This window comes from Ambystoma mexicanum, chromosome 6p (assembly GCF_040938575.1).
Source record: "Ambystoma mexicanum isolate Mex_15411 chromosome 6p, UKY_AmexF1_1, whole genome shotgun sequence".
NCBI classification, from domain to species: domain Eukaryota; kingdom Metazoa; phylum Chordata; class Amphibia; order Caudata; family Ambystomatidae; genus Ambystoma; species Ambystoma mexicanum.
Window position 1 is genome coordinate 1,451,825,021 of NC_090935.1, and position 18,556 is coordinate 1,451,843,576.

Below are 18,556 nucleotides of genomic sequence, written 5' to 3' on the forward strand. Positions count from 1 at the left end.
ACATTAAAAGGGGCACATTCATCTAATTTAAAAGATAAAAAAAGGTTACATTTGATTACAAGAATAAGGTAATGCCAGGTGCTGTTAATCCAGTCCCCGAATATATAGCTCCTTCGGATCAGTAGCTCCTCCTCTTCTTTGCCTCCTGGGTGGCTTCTTCAGCTATTCGCATATGAAGGCAAAGGAATGCCCCAGAACATGAATGGTCTGTTATAATAACCATAAAGTTCTCCCAGCAAGGCGAGTGGCTCTCCTTTTACGTTGGATACACTTCAGAAAGTGTTGGCTGTGAAGAAGGAAAATTAAAGCTTTAAGTAGGGTATGCTAATCTACGCCTCCTTTTAAAATTCTGATATTCATACACCGCTAGCTAACAAAATCGTTATTTTAACAAGACACAAAGGCTGCGATTTTGCATACAGAATGGGTTTAAAGTAGAATGCCTTCTCAGAATAGAGGAATGGACACCAGGACAGCGTCAATACTAGAATGGGTCGTGACCCATCAAACCCACTTAGCGACGGTAGGAAAAAGTAACCGAACCAAATTAGTAGCTGTGAATGATCTGGCTGTCTGAGATCGGTTGTGGCTTGTTCGTATTGCTTTAAACGTCTTACTACACAGAATTCTACATGAGCCAGAACACCCACATAATTAAGCGACATATTAACATCTAGAAGGGCTGTATACTTGGTGCCCAGAGGCTACAGTACTGTAGCCCTTTTGAGAAGCTGACAAACTGATGGATGTGAGTCAACGGCCTCTGTTTCCACCAACTCATGCCCCGACACCTCCGAAATAGCTGATCTATACACACCAACAGTGTCAAAATCTTTACCCTGATGAAACAACTGGACCAAAAAATTGACCACCTCTAGGGAACATGCCATAATGGGATCCATTGTTTCCCACACACTAACAAACCCATGCTGCCCAAGTTGAGTTATAACCCTTGGAAGTTCTGGGGGGCCCATGATTCCCTGACAATAGAGGCAGCTGATGCCGAAAGTCCGTTGAGATACCAGGACCCCCTGAAATACTCCATGACACCAACTGGAGGGAAACCTGCACAACTAAATTGTGCGGATGACTTTCTGGATCTATGAGACTGAGGGCATTTTGGGAGCAGAAAGGGAAAGTCTGTGAACATCTCTACAGCTTTGGTCCCCAGGACTGAGACGGCCAAAGCAGGGTCACCAGAATCAATAATTGCTGAATCCTTCAGTCTCAGAATCCCAAGATTTGAAGGGAAGGCATAGTACCTTTTGTTAGCCAAGTTTTGCGGGAAGGCCTCCAATTTCACTGCCTATGGGTTTGGCCTCCAACTGAAAAAACATGATAGTTGAGCATTGAAGTGGGACACAAAAAGATCCACTTCTAGAGGCCCCCATAAGGCATTTATCCTACAAGGAAATCACCAGATGGACCCTTTGACTGCTCGAGTTGCGAAGGTGTCTAGAGTAAAATTCAGCCACAGTATTGTGTAGAACAATCGGATATTCCACAAAAATGGCAGTAGTCCCTTGCTATCTCCGCTAATAACCGTGAATGCCCCCCCATCTTGTTGACATATTAACTTACAGAATGTATGTCCTTTCAGAGAATGCAACAATGCAATTGAACCTTTGCCAGACTCTTCAAGGCGAAGGAACCTGCCATCAATTCCAGAAGTTGATGTGAAGTTCCTCACCTGGGGATCCATTTCCCCCATTTAGTGATTTCCCAACAACGTGCTCCCTAGCCAACAGACTAGAATATGGTTCTTGCCGTTCCAAGCTTGGGTGTGCTTCAACCACTACTGGAGATCCACTCTGGCCTCCGCGGAAAGGCAAATCTCATCTAAGTAACTGAGGCCTGCTCTGAGATGCAGAGCCTTTCATTTCTCCAGTTCTCGATAATGAAGAGGCCCTGGAAAAATGCCTAAATCGATGCTCAGTGGAGTCCTACAAATGTTCCAGGTTTTTCAATGAAATAATCTGAGCTGCTAAGAATGACCTGATCTCTTTCTTGATGGACTTGAAGTAAATGAAGTCGTAAAGAGGGCAGAATTGTATATGCATGCAGCACCCCAAGACCTTTATGTCCTGACTCGGGGCAAATGAGATTTTTCCAACTGATCACCAAGCCCAGATGCTGTAACAGTGATTAGTTTGATATGAAGGTGATGTTGTCCATGTAGATTAACTGTTGCCTTGATAACTGCCATTACCTGTTTTACCACCTTACAGAAGGAACCACCGCACTGACAATAGATCAAACGGGAGGCACACAAATGTCCATGTTCTTTTGTTACACAGAAATTCAAGAATATTCTGTAGGGGGCTGTGAACAGGAATGGCCAGATAAGCATGTTTTAGATCTAGTCTGGCGATCTAAGCCTCTGGCAGCAACATGTCTCTCAGGCAGTGGATGCCCTTCATCTTGAAATGATTGTATTTGAGAAAAACAGGATTTCGTTGAGATTGATGGCTTGTCAGGCACTATCCAGTTTTATTGCTCCCAAACAATGGAGTATCGAAGGGAATCTGAACAAGGACCCATTTTCTATCCAATTCTAAAACCTGCTGATGAAACCGTCTTCTATTCTCCTGTGAAAACACAATCGGCCAAGGTGTGGATGTCTGAAAAGGATTTGTGTAAAGTCGAATGTGGTGCCCCTCAATGGTTTGAAGTACCCAATGATTGCATGTTATACTTAAACAGAAATGGGACAACTCATCCAGTCTTCCCCTTAATTGTTTCTTGGGGAAAAAGCTGCCAACCTAGGTATACCTACCCTTGTGAATCTCTGTCTCTGAAAGCTTGAAGCGGAATCTGTTTCTCCCGTCCCAGGGAAAAACGTGTTGGAGTGAGCCATCTCTACCTCCTTCTATGATACCTCAAGTATGCCGTTGTGGTCCTTGAAAAGAATGGCTGGGGAACCTACCCATACCTTTCCCAGATCATCCAAAAACACTCTCTTTTCAAAGATACTTGAGCCTTGTATAAAGACGTGTACGACCCCACATACTTGTAGATATCTTTGCTAAACGTGTCCCTGAATAACAGGAAACCTGCCTCAATTTCCAGTTCTCTGGGGGCCAAATTGGACACTTTGGGATCCAAAGCTAGCAAAACGTCCTGCATTCAGCAGCCAGTGCAGCATTGGTATTGCCCAGGAAACAAATTTCCCTGTTGGACCATAAGACGAACAGGGCCTACCAGCTCCTCCTTCTCCATGGCTTCCTCGGCCAAATCAAATATCTTAGTCAAAGGCCATGATATACCTAGAACCTGATCCTGACACATTTTTTATTCCCAGTCTAATCCTTTATTGGTGACCGTCCCTGATTTTTGCCATAGGGTATCTATCTCAGATATTCAATTCAGGCGTAACTGTGGACTTGTATATAGTTGAAGGCATGGAGTATTTTGCCCTGAGCTTATTGCTCGCCTCCATTTCTACTTGCTTACGCAATCTCTTATCCAAATCTTACTCCACATGTGGGATGGGCGTACACTCTCTGGACCTGAATGGCCCAAACAAGGGATTACCCTGACTATTTAGGATACCCAACCCGCCCTCAGATGCTTCATGAAGAGGAGAAGCATGTCCCTCACCCATATGGATGGAGAGTTATAAATAGGCCGGTCTTCACCCTCTGAGATGAATAGAAGGTCTGAGGAATCTGTATAAGTCTGCCTCACTTCCTGGGGAAGAGGTCAAAGCCACATCCCTCTTCTTCCTGCCAGATTTACTACTCTGTCTCAAGGGCCTAGATGAGGAAGAGAGAGCTTTAAGGAAATGAGCTGTTTTATTCTGAGGCATGCACAAACCTTTCTTCCCTTTGACGCTACACAAGGACTTGAATTTGGAAACCGCCTTGACTTTTTCTGATTCTGTTTCGGATAGTGTCTTCATATGAGACTACTAAGGTCCGGACACCTCAGCTGACCGAAAGTGCTCTTCTGTCTCGGGAGTTACACACACCTTTTCATTAACAATGTGCCCCCTTTATCAGCCTTCCCAGACAGTTAAGTAAGGGTAGTGTTCATGGACATGGACATAGACTGGACTGCTCTCATTGAGGACGATTGCAGATTAGCCAGGTGTTGAAACTTTTCACTGACCATGTGGGAGGACCAGAGCTGGAATGAGCAGCCTCATTCACTCTGAACTAACACAATTCACCCGCCCCCCACCACCCAAGCAAAAACACAAATCCAACCCCCGTGGCTATCACCATTGCTGTGCTGGGTCCTCGCAAACAAACAGCTGTTTGAAGAGCACAGGCATGCGTAGTACCCTCCCCCGCTCCACAAAGCGGCAGCTCCCAACCCATGTAACCCCAAGACTGGGGGGCGGGGTCATCACTTGTGGCCAAAGACTGTGAGGTCAATTACTGCTGCAGCATTATTTTTCAATTTATCAGCAAGATAACAGTAAGAACAAAACTTACCTTGCAGCTTACCCTGGCAGTAGCAAAGAAGAGGAGGAGGTGATGACGACAAGGAGCTTCATAGACTGGCACTTGATTAACAGCCCCTGGTTTTACTTGGTGCATGTTCCAAATGCCCTTTTTTCTTGTAATCTGATTAAACATTTATTGTTTGCTGCTAGCAGCTTTCAGTAAAGAAGACTATGCAAAATCGCAGCCTTTGTATCCTGACCTAAGCTGCTTGGGCAAAAAGTACTTCAGAAACCTATTATGTCCAATTGGAATTTATTGTGTTAAAGTGTTTAAAACATAAAATCTAATAGAAACTTTGTACAGGCAAGAGTAGGCAGAAAATAATGTACCTTACAGCATGTCCAAACATGAACAAAGATGGTGTACGCGTGGCAGAGTACTCTAAACCTGTTGAACTGCACTTGGAAAAAACACTGTCTCCCATGCATTGGATGAAACACCCATGATTTTGTGAGGCGCAGTATGAGGAACATGGAATGTGTGTAGTTATTCCTCGGGGTGCCACTTGTACATGCAGATAGGTTGGTCTGACACCGTACTAAGATGTAAAGACCATGATGATCAACTTGCACTTCACACAGAACACCAGAGGTGGCCAGTGTAGATTGCTGAAGACAGGAGATAAATGTGATTGAAACCTTGCCACATCAAGCAACAGGGCTTGAAATTGAGAGGAGCTGTGAGCTGTTTTGCTCCTGCTTGCAGCCTAGAAGAGCCTGGTTAGCTTGACAGCAATAGCTACCATGAGCTCCTTACGGCTCGACAGGCCATCGGATGCCGATCAGACACACCAATGTGAATTTAACTGTTTGCATTTGGGACAATCTAAAAATAAACATTAGGGTTCATCTACACACCTTTTAAAGTCATAAATAATGGACAAAAGGATATGTTTGCATCTTATGTGGAAGTTACATGTGCGGAATGCTATGCACTAGCTCCTCGTTCCTCAGTGGTAGCTCCTGGTGAATGCTGGATATCCAGGAGCTGCTTTTAGCTCCTGCTCATCCAATCTTAATTGCGATCCCTGAGCAGCCACGCTTTGTGCCACCTACAATCGCTTCATCGGGCACAGAGACTGCTTAGCGTAGAGAGCACTGCCATAGTCCAAACGCGCCAAGACTTAAATGTGGAGCAGTGATTCCAGGGCTGCTGACGACATGAAAGGACTCCGAACACTGCAGACTCCGAACACTGCAATCCTTAGATTTGACCACTGCAACCTGATGATAAGGCTTTGGTCAAATACGATTTTTCGGTTTCATAGTTGGGTAACAGGAGTGGGCTACATGCCATTAACAAGTGTCCTATTGCACAATTCCCTCCCCACCCTCTACCCCAATTTAATTTGCTTTTCCGAGCCCACAATGATTATTCTGTCTTATCTTGATTCAGCTCCAGGCAGCTTTTCTTCATCTCGTCGTAGATTCCAGAGCTGTCCCAGGACCACCTTGAAAAGAGACGTTATCTGCTAGTTGTTCGGAATACTGAAGGCACTCCAGGGCATACTGCCAGATGACACTCCCTGGCGTACACATTGAACAATAACTGGGAGATGTATAACCTGTATGACATCATTAGGGCCTGGGCCCACTGATGACAGTGGATACCCATGCTCGTCTGCTAGGTTCCTCCCTGCAAGACTGAAGAAAGCCATGTTCAAGCCTTTCCATATCCTGAAGACTGCCCATCAACCTGCCATGGTCAATAGTGTTGAAGGCTGCTGACCATTCCAACATAATGACTGAAATACAGGTCTTCTCCAAAATGCAGATCCTGTCCAGGATGCCAGTAAATCGTCCGCTGGACAGAGCAAAGGCGACTCTGTCCCATGTCCGCCTCTTCATCTAGACTGACGAATATTACAAAAGCCACCATCTTACATCTTACTCCTGCATTGTACTCAAACGCACACAACTGTACAAAATGTCAATAATGTCAGTATGTGTATATAATGTACATGAACTCCCCCTTTTGCTCAATAAGTACAAATAATTATGATCTTCAATGTTGTCAGTTGGAAACATGAACTTCTTCACAGTCATCCCCATCAGATGGAGTTTGGAGATGGGCAATAATAAAGAGGGCTCTAACCAATGTTTCTTTTTTAGAGGAGTTGGACCACTCATATCAGACGTGACCGGTGAGTTCAACCACCCAGGTTACTACAGTTGCAAGGATCTATAGGGGTCGACATTGCTGGCAGTTCGATTCATGCCAGCAGTCAATGCAGAGTTTGGTGGTGACAACACTGAAATTAATCAGTACAACAGCCGCCTTGGGCTTGAGGGCAGGACTCAGATTAACGCAGATAGTGCCGGTTTGAAAGTGTGTCATTTTATCTTTGGAAAACCGATATAATTCACTGCAGAATTAGTAGTGGCACTTCGTGGCTATGCTAATATGCTTTTAATGTGTTAAGCAGGCTGCTAAAATGTTAATGAACAGTACTTTCACTTCTCCAGAGGTACGTTTATATTCAGTCACTCGTGAAATTCAACCAAACGTTATGAGATCCGCATCACAACACATATCAATGTATTAATTTTTATTTTCGTAGTGCTTCACTTACATTTCTAAAAATGAATATCTGCAAACCGCACCTGTCCCCATCTGCCATCTTGTGATAATGTAATCTGCTGCGCTATTGACCTGAGGTCAAGTACCTTGGTGGCAAATAGATGTTTGCTCACACCCCTGCTTCTGACATCAGCTGCAGCATCCGCCATGCAATGCCGCTGGTCGTGATGTTAGTGCATGACGCAGCCAAACGTACTTACTTCATATTTGCAAAATCACGTTTCTGCATGCAAAACGCAGAAGACGCACAATCTATGCATACCCACTTTTTTTGTTCAGTCACTTCTCAGAGAAAACACTTGTTCACAATTATTGTATGGGAAATGAATCAAAGAAGTCGATGTGTCACTATATCGGTATGGTTTGCCAGTCAGTCAGTCAAATGTTTATTTCGGATTCAAAATCCATAAAACATTACACTACAATCATCACACTTAATATATCTGTATGGTATATCGGTATGGTTTGCATTAAAATGCAAATAGTGAAATACATTGATGGAAGGCATTAAAGAAGTGTCTGGACCTCACTTTTCAAAAAACAAAAACACCTATGAAGGAACTTATCATTTTAGACTCCAAATCAACACAGTCCAAGAAAGTATGTTTCCTCTTGATTTTAGTGTTTTTCAATTCTGATCACTCGCTCCAAAAGCAATGCAAATTTTCCTGTTGCAATGCAAAGTTTAAATCTAAGATCCCAAAGTAGCTATTTTACTTTATCAGACATGAAGCTTTTAAAATAGTTAATTGAAAGTCACAATGAAGATTGCTCATGCTTACAGCACAGGGTAGTCTTGATTCTATTAAAGACACAGAGGCGAGTAGCATAACTTCCTTTTAATACTGCAACTCACAGCTTTTCACATATTAAACTTTTAAACTTTGAACTGAACACATTTTTGTCTTGATTTGTTTCTTCCATCAAATCAAACGAAAAAGGGAAAAGGTTCAAGAGTTTTGAAAACTACAAATCCCCATAAGTCTCTAGCCGAATGAAATCCTGAATGGTTATAGGTTAAAGTACCGAAAACAAAGGACCGAAAGACAAAAGGGTCGAAACAAAAGGATCGAAATCATATGTACATAATGTAAAAGGGTCATTAGCTCGAAACATAAGGATCGAACATTGGAAACCATAATGAGTGAAAATAAACTTGAGAAAGGGTTAAAAGCCTGGCATCTAAACAAAGAGTAAAGAACCTTGTATAGAAAGCATATGCACAGGTGACGGTTTGAAACAAACTGTCAGTGCGTGAGGGAAAGTGGAAAGGAGAGAGCAGCTGACACAAATGACTGAGACAATAACGTCTTTCTGACTAAAATAAATTGGTAAGTGAAACAAATAAAAAAACGAAATAATGAAATCGTTAATACGTTACATTCAAACGCTAATATTATTCTATAAAATTAACTGTTTCAGGATATGGAGTACATTAAATCGCAAATGGGAAGTTCGCAGTTGGTATATGAAGGCTATATTTACAGTAAAGAATCTACACAAAAAGAAACAAGTTATTGGAGATGCACAGAATATAAGAAATTACAGTGTACGGGAAGAGCTATAACAGAGAATGAGAATATACGATTAACAGGGGAGCATAATCATATGCCAGACACAACGACTATTTTAATTAAAAAAACGATCAGTGAGATTAAAAAAAGTGTGGCTGAAAATAAAAATGAGGCAACCAGCTCGCTTGTAAACAGAGCCTACGAAAAATTGCCGTTACATATAGCCGCACAGATGCCAAACACTAAACTAATGAAACGAAGTGTAAACGGACAAAAACAGCACAAGGAAAATCTGCCGATGGCACCACAAACATATTTAAGTATAAATGTACTGGAAATTTTACAGAAAACGGACAAGGGTGAACAGTTTTTGTGGAAAAACATTAGATGTTAAACATGAAAATTTTTTAATTTTTGCTACTTTATCTAATTTATCGCACTTGGGGGAATCAAGTATATGGCACGGAGATGCAACTTTTAAATCATGCCCATCACCTTTTCATCAATTTTACAGTATTCATGGTACATTCAATGGAACAATTATACCGTTAGTTTACATATTAATGCCAGGAAAATCGGAGGAACTTTACAGACATATATATACATTAATCAGAGAATCAAAGCCAGAAAAAAACACCAAAAACAATAATCATGGATTTCGAACAAGGACAAATGAGAGCATTTGAAAAAATATATCCGGACACTCATATTCAAGGCTGTTTTTTTCATTTTGGACTATCATTGTGGAAAAAAATACAAAATAATAGGACTGCGGACAAAATACGTAGAGGACAGTGAATTCCAGCACCAAATCAAGAGAATATATGCATTGGCATTTGTGAGAGAGGACATGGTAGTAACATATTATGACACATTGATTTCATCACAGTTCTATACCGATCATGAAGAGGAATTATGTAATTTAATGGACTATATAGAACGTACATGGGTTGGCCAACTAACGCAACAAAGCACAAGGAGAAAGGCAAAATACGAAATAAAAATATGGAATTGCCGCAAAGCCGTTAAAGAAAACTGGCCTAGAACCAATAACATACAAGAGGGATGGCAAAGTGTCATGATTCCTGCCCCTCATGTCCCCAGCCCTCCAAGATATCAGACTGGAGCCAGGCCACGATCACCTACATGGCCCTCAAGGGCCTCTCCATCCCTCCAAAGACCCACTTGGAGTTAGACTTGGCGCTTGTGGCACCAGACTCACTCACTCCCATAGGATAACATTGGGGATTGGACTTATAGTGCATTGATGGGGACAAGATGGATGCCCCCACATATTTTGGTTCCCAGAACTGCATGTGCAGTCTAGTCTTTTGGGTGTGGTTCAGCCCAGAGACACCTGGGATACCCAGAGACTATTTAAGCCACGCCCAGGCTGAGAAACATGCTTTGTGTTTTCTGCACCTGCAGCGTGACACTCACCGTGTTCGGATCGGTCTCCAGTAGGCCTGCATCTTTCTTCTGTGCTCAGCTCCTGCAAGAACAAGAACACTGTTAGGAACAGCCTTACCTTGCGGCGCTTCTGCCCATCATTCATCGCTTCTTCTGTTCTGCGGGCATCTTCGGCGGGGTCATTCCCGTCCCAGCACGCTGCTGCCTAAGGAAAAGGGAAAAGAACAGAAAAAAGGCATTAGTAAGCATTCAGCAAATCTTTGCTTATTTTTAAAGACTGTACGAGCTTCAAACGCTTACCTGAATCCCAGCCGCTCTGAGGGAACTCTGTCTCCGGAACTTCTCATCCATCGGCAAGAGGGAAAAGACACTCCAGGTTAGCGTGGAAACATCTAGAGGTGCCGCATACTATGCTTACTCACTGCATTTCTTCTTCATAACAGGCATCCACGCTGAAAACGTCGCAGCACCTAAAAGACACAGAAAAAGAACTCAGTTCAATACAAATACAAGAGGGTTGCATCGCGCTCTCACTCACCTTCAGTGCTACTCATATCAGCAGCACGTCGCCATCCCCGGACGCCGGCCATCATCTAAGGAAGGAAAGGAACAAAGTTAGAGAATTGTTAAAAAGACTCATTATACTTACCTGTCGGACTCTTGCCAGTGACGTAACTAGGCAGCAACGAGCCTGCATCAATCAACGCGCCCCTGCGCTGAAAGCAGGACGCAGAGCACACTTTCCAAGAAAATAAGGTGAGCTGTGGATCAAAGGGAAGGGTTGGACCCACGGGGAAGAAGGAGTTCAAGCAAACAGAGACAATAGGGAGTTAAACTCTACCAATCCTGTGTTTCAGGCCCAGTCTCCAGTCGAGTAGACTCCAGGGAAGGGTTTGAGGTCGTAAGAGGTCAGAACAGGCTGAGTGACGTCCCCGTGGATACCAGGTGAGCGTTACACATAGTAAATTCAATACAAACAATCCCAACTTGTGGCACTTTATCAACCACCTAAAATCAGAACAAACTGCACAAGAAATAAAACTAGCACAAACAATCTCAATGGAAAACAACCCTAAAAGCAAAAAGAAATACAGAGACTACGAAGAACGCATAAACAGCATTGTGAACAATTTTGAAACAATTGAACCACTGCAATACCTAGAAGCAATTGCATATAACTTAAAATGCTAAAAAAATGTAAAATACACTCACCGAAAACCACCCGTTCTGTACACCGGATAAAGTCACCAACTGCAAGAAACAGTGAAAAAACACATCCAATCCAAAAAAAAGTACAGATTAATCCAATGATCCATGGAAAACATAAGGAAAAAAAGTAATCCAGTTTCGAAATCCGTAGCAAAAGAATCCATAAATCCAGTTGGAAAAAAAATGCATACGAGCATAATATCCATGGAAAAAAAGCTTCAATCCACAGGAAAAATAGTCCAAGTAGAGAAAAAAACCCATAAAAAGCATTCCGATGGAAAAAAATAATCCATTAAAAAAGGGGAGCGCGGACAAAAAGCAACCGGAGCTGTAACGAAGAATGTCAAAAATGGCGACTATGTTACCTTATGCAACGTAAGACGTCACACGTTGGACAGGATTGAAAACAAATACAAAACTTCACTGTACTAAAACTAATCCAACAGTACCACCTACTGGAGAAAAAATAATACGTTTCTTTCAATGTTACAAAACGTTAAAAATATTTAATTATTTTTAAAAAGTTCAAATGCGTTACATATTATATATATATATATTTAAAAGTGAATAAAAAATGTTAAAATAATTAGATATGTATGCAAAAAAGTTTTGAATTAACTAAATAATATTACACATAAAATGGTAAAACACTATATTTATATCAAAATAAATGCATAACATACAAACAAAGTGTGTTGGTGATTATTTTTGTGTAAAAAAAAAAAAATAAAAACAAATTTGAACAAATTTCGAAAATATTTCTAACGATTGACTATTCGCCCCTATTGCATTTAGAAAAAATGCACTCTAACATTTTGCATTCGATACTTTTGTATTCTATACTATAACACCAGACACCGCCCTGAAGCCCTCTGCATCCACCAATCAGAGCCCAGGACCCTCTATATGTTGCTTTCTGCTTGTGTCCCTTCCTCTTTCTTTTGGCGGCAAACTCTCTGCCTTTATTTCGTAACGTAACAACTCTCAAACTTGAAAACATTTTTGCCTAAAGCCCGCCTTTCTTTGCTTCCTGGGAGGGCAACAGCCCTGCGAATGAACCTCCAGCACTGTAGGCTGATACTGAAGAAGCTCAGCTGGCTCGGCATCTCTTTTCCTTAACATTCATGCGGCTTTCTGTTCATCCCCTATGAAAACAATTAGAAGGAAAACCGTAAGGGTGGGAATTTGCCTGTGTACTCATAAAGTGGAACAAGAAATTCAATTGCAAATCATTACAGGGTGTTCTGGGCGGGATATAATGCTCGGCTTCCGTGTCTTTAATAGAATCAAGACTACCCTGCGCTGTAAGCATGGGCAATCTTCATTCTATGTCAAGACAGCAGGCGAGCGTGCTCCACCTTTTATCTGTGTGGGGAAGTGTGTTGGAAGTCAGTTGTGTGTAGTGATCAGTAATTGCCCCACCCAGCCTGACCATTGTAATGGGACACGTCAGGTATACGGCTTGGGTGTTAGTCCGTTATCTTACACACTGAACTGTCCTTGGGAAAGTGTTTGGGTTGGAAAGGGGGGGGGTTGAATTCCTGAGTATCCTACCGGGTAGGATGGGGTAAAGGTGTTACAGGGAAGGGGGTACCGCGTCTTGCACTCTGGTCTCCCACTCCCCAAAGACCGCCCCCCCCCCTCCAGGTGATCCTCCCGCACTGGTCCACCCCTAGGAACTGTATCCAAAAGTGATGGCTGTGTCCTGGCCACCTGGATGACAGATCTCCGGGGCTAGCTGGTGAGACACCTTCAGGTTTATCACACATGTCTTACCTGCAGACATCCTCTCCCCACTCCCCAAGGTCCCTCCACCCAGGTGATCCTCCCTCGCATATCCATCCAAAAGTAATGGCCTTTCCCAGGCCACTTGAGAGGAAGATCCAAGGGGAGTAGATGGGAGGATGCCTTCAGGTTCCTCACAGAACCCATATGATATCATGACATCATGATACAGAAAGATTATTTTCCTACGTTATCCAATCGGATTCATTTGGGCGCTGGATGGGGATTAAATAAGGCCAGATTTATGGCATAGATTTTGACTTGTTGAAATGCAATGAATTCTAAGGAGCATGCATAAACATGTATTTCCTAATGTGTGCTACAAAATATCTGAATACATAAGTAGAAGTGACAACTCAGCTGCGAGTTTCACACCAGAAGGTATTAAAAATGTGCACCAGTATGTTAATTTAGGATGTATTCATGAGCCTCCTAATTTAACAGGCAGGACGGTGTATGTGGGGCTTGCAGTTGGTGACCATGATTAGCTCGACATATGGGGCTTTCTGCTGGTGAAAACATGATGGGCCTAGATTTTTGTATGAGACAGACCTATATGCTTTAAAGCGTACCAGGCCAGGTTCGTATTTGCAGGGAGCTATTTAGCTCCTGAATATAGTCTAGAAAAGCCTTGGGAGCTTGACGCCAACAACTACTAGGAGATACCTTTGGTTCCCCAAGTCAGCTTGTGCCATACCAACCTACAAATGTGACATTAAGCGTGTGTTTGAGAATGTGTACAATGTGGCATTAGGACGGCCTAGAAGGCATTTGAAGCATAATAACAGACTGTAAGGAATAGTTTGCATTTCATGTGAAAGTTAGATTTGTAGCACATTGCGTATTGGTTCCCCATTCTGTAGCAGAGAGACATAGCAAAGCCGCAGACTGATTGGATTCAATAGATATATCGCTGCTTCTCCACACCTATTTATGTAATAACATTTGGATCGTTTAAGAACCAGGCTGCCTGTCAGATTATTTGGCTGTGGTCCAAGCCTGGTTTTGGTTAACCGTAGTATGTCAAGTGTGCCTGGAAATCTTGCAGTTACTGGCAATAACTGAGCAGGTGTTATCGTGATATGGGTTTAGTCGTTTTTAGAGCTTGTTTCGGGACATACAAAAGTAGCAGCTTTTGTGTATCGCAGGTGTGGGGGTATTGGGAAAATAACCTCAATCGTGTAAACGTTATTTTCCCAAAAGGCAAGCAAAAGTATGTTTTGAGAAAAAGATGCTATTCAAAAAGCAATGGGATTTGCCAATAAAACCTCAGTAAATGGTGGCTAACATGGTTTGGCCTAGGTCGCAGTCCTTTGCTGCCGGGGTGTTGCTGCATCTAAACCTTCAAGAATTAAAAGAAGGGACTTGGCCCTTGCCTACGTGATTATAGGGCGCTTCGACTTCCTGACCCGTTTGTTGACGTTCAACAAAATGCGTGTGGAAGCTCTCGTTGCCAAATAGCATTTCGGTTTGAGATTTAACTACCAAATACAGAACTACTCTGGCACAAAAGGGTAAGAAAGTGTTCCTGTGCATGAAAATGAGCTCTTTGGGAATGGTAATGTTGAGCCCCCTGCTTACCGTTCAGCGCAGTTAGCCATGTGGCAACAATTGTGCAGTCTGGTTGAGTTGAATCAGTCTGACTGTTGTTTAGTTGATTTTACAGGCTCATGCCCAGCATGAATGATGGGACTCTGTTTTCGTCTTCTAAAGGTAACCTTAAACAGATGGCTAATCGAGGTGAAGGCGATTACCCTCATTGAGGAGATGTGCCATTCCTATTTAATGTGCCAATGAAAAATAAGACGCATGTTTATCCAGAAAAACCATAAGCAGGACGTAGATAGGCGAGTGCTTCCTGCCATACAGTTCTTTGTTCTATTAAGAGGAGCACTATTTAAATGGGATTTTAAATTGTGGAAGGACATTTGGACCGTGTGATATGTTGATTAAAAGATAATGGTACTATGGCCACTTATTGTCATATGCCTGGCTTACTGCTAAGCGGACCCCTCAACTGTGCATGTGTTAGTAATTACTTTTATTCTTTTAAACGTGTCATGACATGAAAATAAGAAATCTGTGCTCCCTTTCCTTTGTGTTCATTGGTAAGTAACATAGGAGGGTGAATGACAAGCATTCCTCCTTTCAAGACTGTAAATTTGGATTTTTTTTTCAAAAATTGCTTCATACACTACTTTGGTATAATTTTTTGAAATAAAGTCGGAAGACATGGTCTCTCTGACTTTTGTGTATGCTCTTCACATGAAAATTCTATTTATTTCAATAATTATCTTCCGGCCTTGAGGAAGGTTATGATCTGTCTGTTGATTTATTAGATCAGTTGCCTAAACTGGTAGGCCACATATCTGTGTCTAAATTTCTTTTTTTTTTTTTTTTAAATCCCTGTTCGGGATAATTGAATGGGTAGACGGCATCAACCAATCTTAAATTCTTACTCTTACATATTTTTTCTGAACTCAATAGAATTTTTTGTTGACTGATATTTGTTGTGATTTGCTTTAAAATCAGTTTTTGTGTGTAAATTGACGCATTTTAAATTTTTGATGTTGAGAGTGATTGAACTATGGAATGACTGATATGAATACCATAGAACAAATGGAAAACGTAATGTAAGAAATGTGTGTGGGTGGGGTTCGGGAGAGTGGGGGTCCGCAGGGAGAAAACTGGCTTTGCTTGACAGTTTATAGTGATGTTAGTATGCATTATTTCATGCAAGTTACATTGATTATCATTGTCTTGTGCCTTTTCAGTATCTACAAAGATCGGAATTTATAAGGAATGTTCAGCTTTTAATTGTATTTAAAAATGTCATGGTCTGATACAATTCTCTATTAACAAGCCCATCAAAATTAAAGTGAAAGGTTGAGTTCAAGTAGAGCACTGCTTTTTAAAATGTTATCTTCTCACCAATTAATGGTAATATTATGGGTACTTATTATAGAGAATGTAGCATTATGATCAATGTATTACTTAGTCTGGAGAATTACCATCTGCAAACATAAATTATGTACGCAAAGCCTACATTTCATTCATACTGATTTAAAAAAAAACAATTTATCAAAAAGCGGTTACTATCTTATTTTACAGCAGATTATACAATATTAATTCCTGCTACACGTAAAGAGGAAGTGTATTTACAAACACATAGAAACAAGTTTTTCTACAAACATGTATATGCATCTCTCAAACAGTACAATGTTCAATTCGTGCCAAACTTTAATAACAATAACGATAAACACTAAACATTTTCTCTTTTTTTTTTTAAAGCGAGACAAGGAAAGTGTAGGGCAGTGCATCTGCGCAAGTTCCTGATTGATGACTGGGTTGCATTGGGCTATGGACAAAAAAATGGAACGATAAATGGTCAGACAAATGGGGATGGAGTTGGTGAGACTGCTTGCAGAGATGGCATAAAAGGCAAAGATAATTGAAGATTTAGACTTGCAGACATAACAGCAAAGCGAGAGACAGTCAGAGAGAAAGGTAAAGTGTGTGCATAGGTGAGCGTAAACTCAAGGACACATTGGGAAGCAGGACCAGATGGAGAGTCTCGCAAACACAGACTCTGATAAAAGTGAGAGAGCTAAGCAAAAACTGTGAGATACATTTAAATCCACAAAGTGTAAATGATTGACTTACACACATACCTGTAGAAGCCACAGTGGGAGAAAGGGAGCCTGTTCAACACATAAACTCCTAAAGATTGATTAAGTGGAGACAGGGGTTATCCTAACAGACAAGAATGGCAACCGGGTACACAGGCGGCAAAGGGTTGAAACAGCATTTGTATAAACCACTCAAGCGATGCGAGAGTGGCAAAGGCACAACAGGCCCAGATGGGTACAGGCAGAAAGAACACAAAATGCAAAACGAAGGCCCAACAGATGAAATTGACAAATGTAGAGATTGCGAAATAGCAAGACTGGCAGACAAGCACTTCTGCTTCACCTGAAGGAGAGGGAAAGGGAGGCTAATACTACAAGCAAATCATGGGTTTTAAGCTGCTGAATGCATTTATCTAACCTGGCCTGCAACACTGGAATATAGTGTGCACCACATCGTTTCATACTCTCCGCCCCAAGGCGGGTGAAGTCAGATCACGTCAGTGGTTGAGTCTATTGAAGTCAATGTAGATCAACAGTTTTTGGAAGGTGTTAAGGGTTTGCTGGAACGGTGCTGCCATAGAAGTCTGTGGGATACACTAAGCTTATTGTGAGGGAGAAAAAAGTGTGAAGTCCTACAATGAGGTTGCATTGTGAGGTGTGCCATTGGTATGCAGATTGCAGAGTTACAGAAGTCTATCCATAGAGCTTCTTTAGGGGAAAGAAGATGGTCGGACTGCTCCCTCCTTTTGAATATAATGACTGTTTACAGTATGAAGTCCAAGCTCATTTGCAACCGATGTACAATGTTTACATGCATGTTGGCCTCCACTAAATTATGTGCTCGCTCTACTAGTTGTGGATGTGAGGGAGTCATTCAATGCCACAGCAGTTGCACTATTTCCATTCAATCTCCTTGCCCTTCCAACCACCCCATCATCCTTTCTCCCATTACTCATCCATCCATTCATTCTCGCTTTGACCACCCAACAATCCATTCTTCCGTTGCCCATTTTTTTCACCCATCCATCTGTTCTCCCTTTATCAATTAGTACTTGAGCCACCTTTTAATTCTCCCCTTTTGCATCCTCCTTTTCTTTCACTGTATCCTTTCCTCTGTTCAGCCATCTATCCTGTCTTCCAGTCTCTATTTCACATTCCTCCCATCCAAGTTTTCTTTTATCCTTCCCCTTCCTTCTGATTTCCAGTTTTTCTTTTTGTATTATTTGTCTATTGCTGTACACCATCTTCTCTTCATGTCTCCTCTTCTCGCTCTCCTTCTCCAAGTTATATATAGCTTTCTTACTGGAGGCCTGTAATTCAGAGGTAAAAAAGTGAATGGAATCACAACGATACTTTAAAGGAGAGGTGCTTTTATTCATGTTTGATTTGGCAATTGCGCCACCCCTCCAAGGCTTTGCTGCTCCACGCCAATCTCTAAGTGGGCATAGTGAAAGTGTTACACCTGGTTACAGTCAAACAGGGATTTACACCATTGGAAGGGGCCTAATATGTTGCATTCATGTACCATCATTGTTCATTGCCATTTGCTTTATGGAGTTGCATTGAAAGTAGCATATCATTTTCTGTTCTAGGTGCCAGTTACATTCCAGGATATTGCTGCCTGTTTCTCTGAAGAGGAGTGGAAGCTTTTGCACGATTGGCAGAAGGAACTTTACGAGAATGTGATGAAAGAAATTAATCAAGCCTTGATGTCACTAGGTAAGAGCACACTCTGTCTTCACCCAAGTGTGTGACACATTCCCTGGTCTAACCCCTCTTCAGAATGTTTCTGTAAGTCCTTAGTGTCAGGATTCAACGTTGGCCATCAACTCACTAATCACACTAGTTTTGCGTCAAAACAAATGAACCACAAACTACAAAGACTGGTGGGACTAAAAGAAATGGGTATGGTAGTACAACAAGAAACCCACAAACCCGCTGGGAATCCCTTAATGCAGGAATGTGCACACTCTGGCCA

The 18,556-nt window shown here is 41.9% G+C and overlaps 1 protein-coding gene across 4 annotated transcripts in view; it reads left to right on the plus strand.

Moving 5' to 3' along the window:
* LOC138510511 (zinc finger protein 189-like) overlaps window positions 1-18,556 on the plus strand; it is a 285,778-nt gene that overhangs the window by 28,184 nt on the left and 239,038 nt on the right. For all 4 annotated transcript variants that reach the window (XM_069626213.1, XM_069626211.1, XM_069626212.1 and 1 more), the window contains exon 2: window positions 18,171-18,297. In XM_069626213.1, the coding sequence (XP_069482314.1) occupies window positions 18,171-18,297 (127 nt within the window). The remainder of the gene's footprint in view (window positions 1-18,170; window positions 18,298-18,556) is intronic.